The sequence below is a fragment of the Ascaphus truei genome, chromosome 13 (genome assembly GCF_040206685.1).
Source record: "Ascaphus truei isolate aAscTru1 chromosome 13, aAscTru1.hap1, whole genome shotgun sequence".
Taxonomy (NCBI): domain Eukaryota; kingdom Metazoa; phylum Chordata; class Amphibia; order Anura; family Ascaphidae; genus Ascaphus; species Ascaphus truei.
This window is the reverse complement of record NC_134495.1, coordinates 30,664,159-30,676,334: the sequence shown is the minus strand read 5'-3', so window position 1 is coordinate 30,676,334 and position 12,176 is coordinate 30,664,159. Positions and strand designations below refer to the sequence as shown.

General features: G+C 44.5%; 1 protein-coding gene across 4 annotated transcripts in view; it reads right to left on the bottom strand.

Annotated features, from left to right (window-relative positions):
• LOC142465099 (solute carrier family 2, facilitated glucose transporter member 11-like) overlaps positions 1–12,176 on the bottom strand; it is a 97,105-nt gene that overhangs the window by 37,612 nt on the left and 47,317 nt on the right. For all 4 annotated transcript variants that reach the window (XM_075569012.1, XM_075569011.1, XM_075569010.1 and 1 more), the window contains 2 exons: positions 8,449–8,547; positions 6,404–6,564 (listed from right to left, as the gene is read on the bottom strand). In XM_075569012.1, coding sequence (XP_075425127.1) covers positions 6,404–6,564; positions 8,449–8,547 — 260 coding nt within the window. The remainder of the gene's footprint in view (positions 1–6,403; positions 6,565–8,448; positions 8,548–12,176) is intronic.

Genomic DNA, 12,176 nt, shown 5'->3' with positions numbered 1-12,176 from the left:
AAACTAACGCGTTTCACCCCTGAGGGGCTTTGTCAAGAGACAAAGCCTCTCAGGGGTGAAACACTTTAGAGTTTCTTTGGGGGTATCCCCGTTTTATCCACTTTGCCAATGGCTGAATAAATATTTTTCTACAAACTTCAGCACAGTCCAGCCTTCTATTTTTTGCCGTGCGGTGCCCGCTGATTTTCTCTCTTCCATGAGAGGTCTCCCTCTGCAAGCTTGTACAGCTAGGAGCTACGAGACGCAGTAAGTGAATTTCAAGTTTCTTCACTGATGGAGTTGCCCAGGTGAATTGGCCATATATGCGGGACTTCATAGACAGGGGTCTGGTGCCGGTCGAGAGACCCCCCCCCCGGTCATCCCTCTTATCCATTGATGCTATACCACTAGGCTATTCCCCACAATAGGGGTTCAAGTTGTTATACTTGCCTTCGTCCATCTATTCACATTACAGCTCTGATTTTAAACCGGGGTGTACTGGCAATATTGATGCACCATATACTTTGGGATCATATACTCTGCAGCATTCGGCATTTGGGGGGGATTGTCTACCCCAATCTTTCCTCTATCACTTGGGAAAAACCTGGTAAGATGTATGCAGTTAACACACATACACTACCCCTTGCCTGCAATAGGAAACTACAACTGCCAGCATGCTGTGCTGCATCAGGAAGCCACTTCCGGTGCAGGAGGATGTGACTTGTGATGCACAGGACCTCAGTCAATGAGATTGGACTCTGGAGAGGCGGGGGTAAAGGAGATCTTGAAGAGTCCCTGGTAGAGCACACAGAGGGGAACTGCTGGATCCTGAGGGTCTCATGACTGACCGATGGGGATTAAGAGCCAGGCCACTATCCACATGTGAGGATTGGTCTTAGGCCCTGCCCCCGTGATGTGCACCGTGACGCCACTGGTGACGCGCCTAAGGCTGACAGGATTTTGCGTAGGCGCTGTTCTACTGTTGTCAGGCAAAAGCACCCAACCAGGAGTTAACACTGACAGCAGGATAACCATCTCATCTACTTCACCTGCGGTGCTTACTCCGACTCCTTACAATTGAGTGGGTGGTTGGCAATCAGCATTCACAGCCATACAACTCAGCGTGGATTGGTTCTGCTATCAAACAAGACAATCATCACAGTCAGCCTTGTGCCTTTCCCCTGATTGGCTTACAGTGCTTTATATGCTCACCGATCCCTGCTCCAAATCGGCTGAGCATAGAAGTCCTAACCTGCGACAAAGTGCTACCCACAAGCACCCAGCTTGCCGTGCCCTGCTTTGCGCATTCTGCTTAACCATGTCTTGTCTCATAGTATCTTCGACCTCGGCTTGTACCTGGACTCCCACCTTCTCTACACCTCGACCTCGGCTACGCACATCGACTATTCTACATCTCCTATCCTAGACCAGGGGTGAGCAAACATTTTATGCCGAGCCCCCCTTTTCATCCATGAAATTTTTTGGCCCCCCCTACCTGATGTAATTAAAATCACATGACATCAGTGCACGTGAGCTGGTTTAGCCAATGAGGGTGAACCAGCTATGTGATGCCCCCGCCACGCTTCTACAAAAAAGTATAACACAAATTACATCACTTCAAAATAAATATTATGATATTTGTTTAATAGCATCCCCATTTCTGCTGTATTATTAATCTCTCTCTTCCCACATTAGAACCTCTCAGGACCTCTCTCACCTCTTCCACAGTCTCACACTCCTCTCCCAGTCTCTCCCTCTCCCAGTATTTCTCACTCCCCCTCCAGTGTCTCTCTATCCCTCCCCTCAGTGTCTCCCCCTCCCTCCCCCCACTCTCTTTCCCTCCCCCCAGTGTGTGTGTTTCTCTCTCCCTCCTCTAGTGTCTCTCTCACTCCCCCCAATGTCTCCCTCCCTCCCGCCAGTGTCTCTCACTCTCCCTCCAGTCATAGACACTGGGGGGAGGGAGAGACTATCTCAAACTCTCCGTCCAGCCATTGTCTCTATCCCTCCTGCCAGTGTCTCTCTCCCTCCCGCCAGTGTCTCTCTCTCCCTCCCGCCAGTGTCTCTCTTTCCCTCCCGCCAGTGTCTCTCTCTCCCTCCCGCCAGTGTCTCTCTCCTTCCCTCCATTGTCTCTCATCCCCATGTATCTCTTTCACCCCCTCTCCCCATGTCTGTCTTTCACCCCCCCATGTCTCTCTTTCACCCCCATTCCCATGTAGCTCTTTCACCCCCCCCCTCTCCATCTCACTCACTCCTCATGTCACACTCTCACCCCCCACTCTCACCCCCCCACCCCATGTCACACTCACACCCCCTCCCCATGTCACTCTCTCACACTCACTCTCACCCATGTCACACTCTCACACTCACCCCCCTCCCCATGTCAAACTCTCACACTCCCACTCTGATTCCCTCCATGCCACACTCTCACTCTCACCCCCCTCCCCATGTCACACTCTCACCCCCCTCCCCATGTCCTGTTTGTGGCGAGCACCCGTTACACCACATGAGTTAGTGGACGCTGTCTAAAGGGTTCTTTGCAGGTTGATCGTGAGAGCAGAAACCCAGCAGAGAGACATCTGCACAGCATCAGGAGACAGACGGTATAAAAGAAGGGATCATCATCTTAAGTCAAGTAAAAGGGTACTGAAGCATTTACGAAGTACAGGTCTGCCACACTACTACAGTAAATAGAAAGTGGAACAGAATAGAACCTGCATAGGAACCACCTACTACCAATAGGTCAGCTTGTAAGGTGCCCTGTAATGGAAGAGACTCCGGGGATGGATACTCAGCCTAAAAGGAGTGACCGTAGGACAAAGAACAGGGTCCAGCCTGTAATTCCCACATGAACATGAAAGAACGTGATGGGGAGTCATGAGGATGAGGATTACAGAGGAGAAAAGACGTTAGGTCACCTGTCTGAGATCTTGGACTCCAATGAAAGAAATCCTCCAGGAAAGGTTTCCCCGATGTGACCAACAAGATTATTGGACGTAGAGAGAGATACCATCCCTGAGTTGGATCCCGAAGCAGAGGAATTCACTCAATTTCCTAGGACAGAATGACGAAACTGCAGATGAGTTAGGTGTAGACCGCTGTGAGTACCACCCTAGTATAGGGCAAGCTGAGCAAGAGCTACCTATATTCCATATGCCCTCTAAACCTGCAGGGTTTAACAGGGTGTACAGTGGAACAACAGGTGTACTAACCAAACCCCAGAGGGGATAGGAGGCAACTCATGAGATTGACCTATAGTATGAATGTCTGCCCCCATATATATTTGCCGAGCTCTCAGGCCTCTAAAGCCTGATGGGAAGTCACTTACATATGTCGGGCTGCTCCTTGCCGTCTCTTTTCTGCCGCCCTCCTCCTTCTGATTCATAGCATCAAATGACGCCGGGGACGTCACCAATGTGGCATCACACGGTTCTCATTGTCATGGCAACATGGTGTTGCAGCGATAACGTTATGATGTTGCGTTACCATGGCATCGAGACGCCGTGTGACGTCACTTTGGTGATGTCGCGGCGTCATTTGACGCTGCAACTCGGAAGGAGGAGTGCGGCAGAAAGTAGGCAGCGGCATATGTAAGTGCCATGGGGCAGCGGAAATCCACCGCTGGTCGACAGAAGTCCCCATGGTTAGCGTAGCTACTGTAAGTGGGTGATCCCCATGACACTAGACCGGTAAGCCTAAGAGGGGTGGAACAATGTGGTGCACTAGTGCTGCTGTATTTGAAAACTGTATGTGTATGAGCTCCATGGTGCCTATGTTATTATGTACCTATGCTATTATGTACCTATGTTATTATGTACCTATGTTATTATGAGGTTACAATGTTATGATAAAGATGTTCCTGTCAAGATTGATGGGGACATCCATTTCTTTAGTAGGGGGAGGATGTAATCCCTGGTAAGATGTATGCAGCTGATACATACTGTACATTGCCCCCTGCCTGAAATAAGAAACTACAACTCCCAGCTTGATGTGCTGCATCAGGGAGCCACGTCCGGTGCAGGGGGATGTACAGGGCCTCAGCCAATGAGATTGGACTCCGGCGAGGCCGGAGTAAGGGAGGAGATCATGAAAATATCACTGGTACAGCACACAGGGGTTAACTGATGGATCCTGAGGGTCTCATGACTGACCAATTGTGGTTAAGAGCCAGGCCGTGATCCACATGAGTTAGCAAACGCTGGCTAAAGGGAGCTTTGCAGGTCGATTGTGAAAGCGGAAGCCCAGCGGAGAAACATCTGCACAGCATCAGGAGACAGGCAGCGCAAAAGGGGATCCTCATCGGAAGTCAAGTAAAAGGGTACTGGAGCATTTGCGAAGTACAGGCCTGCCACGCTAATACAGGAAATAAGAGCTCCAACGGTGTGCCGGCATCATTATACAGCCCTTTATACCCAGGAAAAGACACTGACACACACACACCTGCACAGTGCTTGGTGGGGAGTGTTATGTTCATATGTATTGTGCATGCGTTGAATAATTCTTCTGTTAAGGTTCATATGGTACCCGAGTATCTATTACTGCTTTCATTATAAATACCGTTGTACTATAAACATTACTGTAGGCTGTGCATTACTGCAGTCTGCCTCCCTTTGTCTGATCTATGGCTACTTGTGGGGTAATGTATAGGGAAGCAGGACTCAGACCCTCACCTCAGCAGTAGGTGTTAGTGTGAGATAAATTAGAGGGGTTACACTTGTGAGCACATTCACACGTCTTGGAGGTGTCTGAAACCCTGCTTTTCACCATTATCTCCTAGCATACAATGCTTCCAATGCAGCTAGGGATTCTGGGAAATGCCATGCAAATGAGCACACAGTGTCACCTTTTGCTTGGTATCCATTTTAATGTGGACCCTTATAAGCTTGTGCCTGCCACATTACACAGCTTTCCAGCACAGCCTGGGTTAAAGAAGTGCAGAGCCAGTAAACCTACTCACAGACAGTTGTCTCGAACCTTTTGCGTCTCATCGGTGTGAGGTTGGTTACACTGGCTTTGCAATATGAAGTTGGGATAGGTTTCAACCACATATTAAATAAGTTATGGTTACTGTACTGAAAGCATAAACAATATTCAATACCAGATCCTTTTGACGGTCCCTTTAATAGTTGCATTTTGTGTTTTCATTGTCTTTCCTTCTTCTCATCCTGCTTATATGTTTCCTGTATTTTGCCAATTTGGAGAGTTGTTTATGCGAAATCGTCGCTTTGAAGAGCTTCTAACAACGTCCTTATTGTGACCTTCAATGGAATTCTTCCTAGCTCATGATCAGTAGCCAATTGCTCATAGTGCTTATGACCAAAACTTGGTATCACTGCTGCTTTGTTTGATCATTTGGGGGGCTTTGTATCAAGGCAATTTTGGAGCAATATTGACACAAGTAGAGTCATTTTGGTATCAAGTACTTCACTCCTCGCTCATATGCTTTATCTTGTGATTTTGTGAGTGTCAAAAGGAAGTGTTATGGATGACTTACATGACACAGATTATATATTAGATGTAAAAAAAAACAGTATGTCTTTGTGCATCACTTTCTCCTTTCCAAAACAAATCACCAAATTTAAGGTTGCATACATTTCTGATTTCTATTAATCTGCACCTTCACAATGCTCAAAAAAAATGTGCAGTGAGTTTAAACATATTTTTGTTTCAAAATTGCCTTGATACATAACCTAATTGTATAAGCACTTATCTAGCCTGTGATACAAATCAGCTGTGTACATCTCTGTTCCCTGTTACTCTTTTTTATTGCAGTAAAACTTTTACAGTTAGTCTAAATTTGCATTCCATCAATAAAGTATACTGTCAGATCCAGGCGTACATAATGGTACAATATAAAATAATGAACAAATACAGCAACATTTTTCTTTTGATCTAATGTTTTTATTATTCCTTTTACGGCAATTGGAAGCAGTTTTTTGTTTAATAATCTTTGTTTTGTCTAAAGCCCTTTTAGATATTGGCGTCCAACGGAAAGGGAAAAAATATATCAGCAAATAGTCAATGTATAGGAAATGAAGATTTCTCATAGATACAGATGTAGCAAAGTTTCCCGTTTTCATTACCGCGACAGTCGCAGCTCAGAAGCATTACTGTATTACTCTGGGGAGTCCCACCCAGAAGCAAGGACCCAACACAGCACAATTGTGGCACAAACTGTCCCCACCACCTCAGACTTTGGCTTTTTCGTCCACGGTGCTGGTAACACCAAGTCTTGCTACATCTGTCCACTACATCTACACATTAGGTCCAATAAACTAATTAACTTTGACTCAACACGTCAAAGTATCACCTCTTTCGTCAACTGTATATATTTATTGAAACCGAAACCTAATTTCTTCCATTTACATGGTTTTACTGAAAACACAGGAATACATGTAAAGTGTAGTTAATTCTGTCTTTAACTTACCTGCCCAGTTTGATTGTCACGTGTCCTCCAATGTGAGTCCCAAGTAACCCACCGAGTGTAAATATTGAAGCAATTATAGACCAGAAGAGTGTCAGCAAACTCTCATCTAACTGCGACTGATAGCGAGTGTACCATGTCTCATTTATGAATTTCTGTACATGCTAAAAGAGAATAGTACATTTGAACAATATATGAATACAAATCATAGATAAAACATACTTAGAAGTCGTACAATTGAAATGACGAGGACAATAATGTGCATGCCAGTGGAAACTGTTATGCTGCGGCCAGGCTGGGGGAGAGCACGCTGGCGCTCATGCACGATGACGTCACGTGCTCCTACTCAGCCGGGCGACTTGCGGCCAGCTAGGTGCACGCGGGGGGCGTGTCGGGGGGCGCGGCCAAGACGTCACGGAGCTGCTTTGCCCTCATTTGCCGAACCTCTCACATGACGCGTGAGCGAGCAGCAGATTTAAATTTGCCGGCTAGCAGCTCAGCGCCGAGCATGCGCAGGCGGTCGCTCACGCTGGCCACACACATTGCTGCAATATGTTTCATCACAGCCAGTGTGAGCGCGCCCGCCCAGCGCCACCCTGGACGCGGCCTTAAGCAGCTGTGTCAGCTCAACAACTTTGAAAGCAGCAATGCGCCTCCATTGCCAGTATTGGTTTTTTTTTATTACAGAATTTGAGCCAAGATGTCCTACAGATCTGAATTGTGCTATTTGTAACTTCAAGGGTCCCCTGGTTCCTGAAACAGTTACCCTTTCAGTTGCCTGTATTCTTCATATACATTCAAAGATAACCACTGTGGTCGTCCAATAGAAAATCCACAATGTCATCTTTCCGAGTGTGGTTTGGCTTCCTATTTGAGGCCGATTTGGTGGCCATTTGGAATTCCTGAGTGGGAGCAAAAACACCCACAACTAGAAAGGTTTAGGATCAGTGGCATCTCCAGAACTAAAATAGTGTGGTTCAGCCCTGGAGGATCCCCCTGTTTGAAATGTGGAAAAAAGATTAAACTAAAAACAAAAGATTAGTAAGGGGGATTGCTACTTTAATGTAAAAAAAAATGATCATGCAGACATGTGAACTATCTGGTTACTGGAGTCTCACTTATTTATAGAACTAGGTGTCCAATCGACTTTATTGGAATCTCACTGGTAGAAATCAGTACTTTTCCATTCAAATGCAATTTGGTTCAAGGTCCCTAAATCTTCACGGAATCCCTGATGAAGCAGTCTGAGAACTGCGAAACGCGTGGGGAACGAGTTGCCATCATTGCCTCAGCTGGCCAATAGAAGAAGCGTGTCCGAGGTGGCAGATGTGCAGGAAACCAGAATACAGTACTCTGCGTCCTTGTCCAGAAGCAACATCACTCACTAGGTTTGAACATCACTTTATGCCTGTATTGCCTGATACAGGGAATTGTGATTGCAATATTGTTTGACTTGATTTTTTGTTTATTAAAAAATGATAACCATATATCAGAAACCTTGTTTGCACGCTTATCTTCCTCTAAAATGATTGGGTTAAAAATAAATAAATAAAAGCAGAGCTCCAGCAACCCATCTAAGGCCATATTTTATATTTGTTAACTCATTAGTTTGATTGAAGTTTTCACTCATTATTTTTGTAGCAATCCTGATTAAAAATAGTAATATTATTTTTCCTCTAACCTCACCTGGAGATCTCTCAGCACAGAACTGCAATATGCCTAATACTTGGAGGATAAACACACAGAATCCCAGCAAGCTCAAGAAACCCCAAAACATACCACATATACATATGTCAGTGTCAAAAGGAGTGCTACAGGGCGTGGCAAAATGTATACAACAAAAGACAGAAAAGCCCAATGCTACATCCAATATGACAAAAATACACAGTGAAATACCTATATATTTTCTTGAAAAAGGGTAATTTAGTTAAACCCTTTGGCCAAAGCATTATCATCCCAATCATGCCAGGAGAAGTTAGGGACATACCTGGGAGACCACACAGTTCTGCTTTAAGCAGTTGCAAATCGATTAAAGAGTTAGTACTTACTGTTGTAGGTGCATTGATAATTGAAACATTATATCCATATTGAAAACTTCCCCCTATCCCTACTGCACAAACCGCCCAAAAGAGTTTATTGGTCGAAGGCTGTGAAAACATAGAAAAAAATGGAATAAACATTTTTATTTAGTGTTCTTCAAGTCACAAACATATTTCAATATATTCAGAATTTCATACTTACAGTATTTTATTTAAACAGAGCTTATCAGGAGAGATACAGCACATTGAGATATATACATTTCAAATATATGTTAGTTTCCTATACAGTTAGACAATAAACCCACACACAGTACAGTAGGACAGGATGCACCAAGCATCAGTAAGAGGTATCGGAGCTCGGGATATGTCTTTTGTCATAGTAAAGCTACATACGGAGTTGTACTATATAAGTAATCAAGTCTATTCAAATCCTTATTATTATTATTAGTAGTAGTACAACTCCTTAATGCAAAAAGTATCTGATCTTTGTATGATATTTCACGGACTGGTTTAGAATCCTGTGGAAAACATGGATAAACTTATATTTATTGCCCTTCATGTGCTTTTTGGAGGGCTTTGTTACTCTTCTGCACCATAACTATATGAAGTATATACTTGCACTGAAAGGTCTTTATTACAAATAGTTATTAAAATTAGATGGAATGTAAGCTTGTCAGGCTGGGGCTACTATCCACCCATGTTTACTTTTATGTGATATACACTTTCCCTATTTGTATTATATATATTTGAAGGAACAAGAGACCATGAAATCTCTACTAGCGCTCAGACCATTAAACAGCAGAATTTTCCATGTTGTGTCAAATGCTGTTAAACCAGAGTACTAAAATGGTCATGTATAGAAAGTGACTAACTGAATGCTGATGAAATCTTGATGGTAATGGCTCCTTAAAACACAAGTTCCTGTATATTAGCACAGCACACAATATCATACACCTCTCAGTCCTGTTGGCTATCATAAGCCCAATGATACAGTCCAAGATACCAAAATGGTGAATCAATGGTGATAATGTAAAAAAGTACTCACTGGATGTGACCATCTGTGTAAAATCCGGAATGCGTAAAAATAGTATACAACAGTGGAGACTCGTCAAAAACTTCACCGTTGTTTATTACTCAGTATAATCGTCAAGCTACAAAAATCAAATCCATAATTAAAAAACATTGGGATGTACTGAAACTGGACAAAAGTTTGATACCATGGGTATCGCAGGGTCCTTGTTTTGTTTTTACTAAAGCAAAAACAATAGGATCTAGCATTTCTCCTAGTCTTTTCTCTAGCAAGTCTAGAGTTAAATTTAATGTACCTAATGGTTCATTTAAATGTGGAAAATGTTCCATATGTTCATTTATGCATCAGATTAAGACTATAAAAAAATGCAAATACGAATCAGACACTCAGGATTGAGTCCTTCCTTAATTGCAACACTTCTTATGTTATATATTCAATTCGCTGTGCATGCGGCATGGGGTATGTAGGTCGTACTATTCGACTTTTGAGATTGAGAATACTTGAACACCTTAGGTCTTTTAGACACAAAGATCTAAGGTTCCCAGTCTCTCGCCACTGGACACAGTGCAATTTAGCTAATCCAGACTTTTTCCTTCTCTGCGTTAGAACATATTTCTCCACGCATTAGAGGAGGCAATAGGATTGCACAATTGAGTAGACGTGAGATGTTTTGGATAGCCTCACTAAGAACATTGTGCCTGATGGCATAAATATCGACTGGGTCATTTTCTGTAAGGGTCATTTTGATTTAACATTGTTCTCTCTAGACCAATTTTTGAGATATAATGAAATATATGTATAGGGATTTTACCTTATTCTCAAACTATATTGTGTGAGGTCACACTTGAGTATACTACATCTCTTCAAATTAACTTTGATAAATTAATATTTACATGCATATCAAATGTATTTAAATTTATTATCTTTTCTATTGTGTTCCTTCTGGATACAGTGGTTCTAATCAGAATGTATAGGTTGCCTGATTTGGCTTATAAGTATATTTCATATTATTATGTGGGCAAAAGTAATTTCACAAACTGTTCATGTGTCCAGAGTCACAGGTTAGGCTTTCACATAGTTTTTAATTTTTACTTTCATCTATATACACTTTGTTCTTTCTGTGCATTTTGTGTATAGTTATATATATTTTTCTTTTTGTTTTTCAGTTTTTATCTTATTTCTAGTTCTGCTTCTTTAATTATGTCTTGTCAGTGTGTTACTACTGCGACTGTGCTGTGGGATTCCCTCCTCCCTCTCATGCCGTCTCTATCGCCTTTGTTTACCATCCGGGCACTTCGGTGTGCTACGCAGCGATTGGCTGTGAGGTTGTGACGTGCGGGGGGCGGGGGGGGGGGGAGGGGTGAGGGGGCGGGGCATCTCGCCGGTATATCCAGGTAGTAATCAGTCAGTGAATTACTCTTTGACAAAGCGCTGCACTAGCGCTAAACGCGTTAGAGAATCACTTGGTCTACCTGCATGTTGCTGTGTACCTTCTTGTTGGATTAAAATACCTTATTTTACGGCACATTTATGGTTTGGTCCCCACTTTTTGCAGTGGTGCTCTTCTGGTTCCTCGGCTCCCAACAGATCTCCTAGGACACTCTCCGGATAGATATAGATATATATATATTACAGATGTAAGAATGATAATAATTGTATTTCACATGGAGCTTTTCTTTCAATGGAGCTTCACAATTACTGTACAGTGCGCGGTACGCGACACACTCCCTGTCTGTGACGGTGCTCATCTCGAATCAGGAGGCAGACCCACAGAGCTGAGGTAGGAATGCAGAATAACCGACCAGAGCCTGGGGACAGAGTTCTGTAAGAGTATTCGTAGTCTGTAAACAAGCAGGGGTCAGGACTGGCGGCAGTGGTGCAGGGTCAAGGCAACAGGCAAAAGGTCAGGGTAGGCGCCAGAGGTGCCGAGTCCAGGTGACAGGGAAAGGTCAGGGCAGGCGGAAGGCAGCGAGGTCGGGGTCACAGTCTGGGGTCAGGAACAGGGATTTCACATAGGCGAAAGGTTAATGCGTGACAGCGAAGATCAAATGGAGCTGCAGCAAACAGAACTTTGCTTGGCGACTCCCACCAGGAACTGCAGCCTTAGGCTTGGTCCCCGCTGGCTGCTGCAGCGCCCACGGGGCCGGGACCACTGCGAGGAGTGTCTACCACGCTGCGTGTTTTTCAGGCATACATGAATATTGTTATCAGCTCTAGCGACAGAGCGCTAGGTCACGCCCCCGGCAGTTCAGCCAATGAGGGCGAACTTGCCAGGTGACGTCATGGCCATGCCCCCAATGTCTTTTCCCCTGCAGCTCACCACATACCAGTGAACTCGGCTGCACGCGCCACCAGCCTCGCAGGCGTGCGTGCAGCACAGGCACTGGGGCTGTAGCATTACAAAGCAGACTTCCAGTACCCAAAATGGCCAGTGAGCAGAAAGGGCAGGAGAGAAAGAAAACCTGGACCGTAGTGCAAACCCTGCACGGATCGAGCAGAATCCTTACACTGTCCAGCTGAGCTTACAATCTATGTTTTGGGGTCCTGAGGCTCAAGGCAATAAAGTGACTTGCCCAAGGTCACAAGGAGCTGACACTGGGAACTGAACCCGACGCCCCTGCTTCAAACTCGGTATCATTGTTTTTAGAGTCAGTGCATTTACTCACCAAGTTACTCCTACAGCCAGAGTGTGACGGGGAGGAAAGGG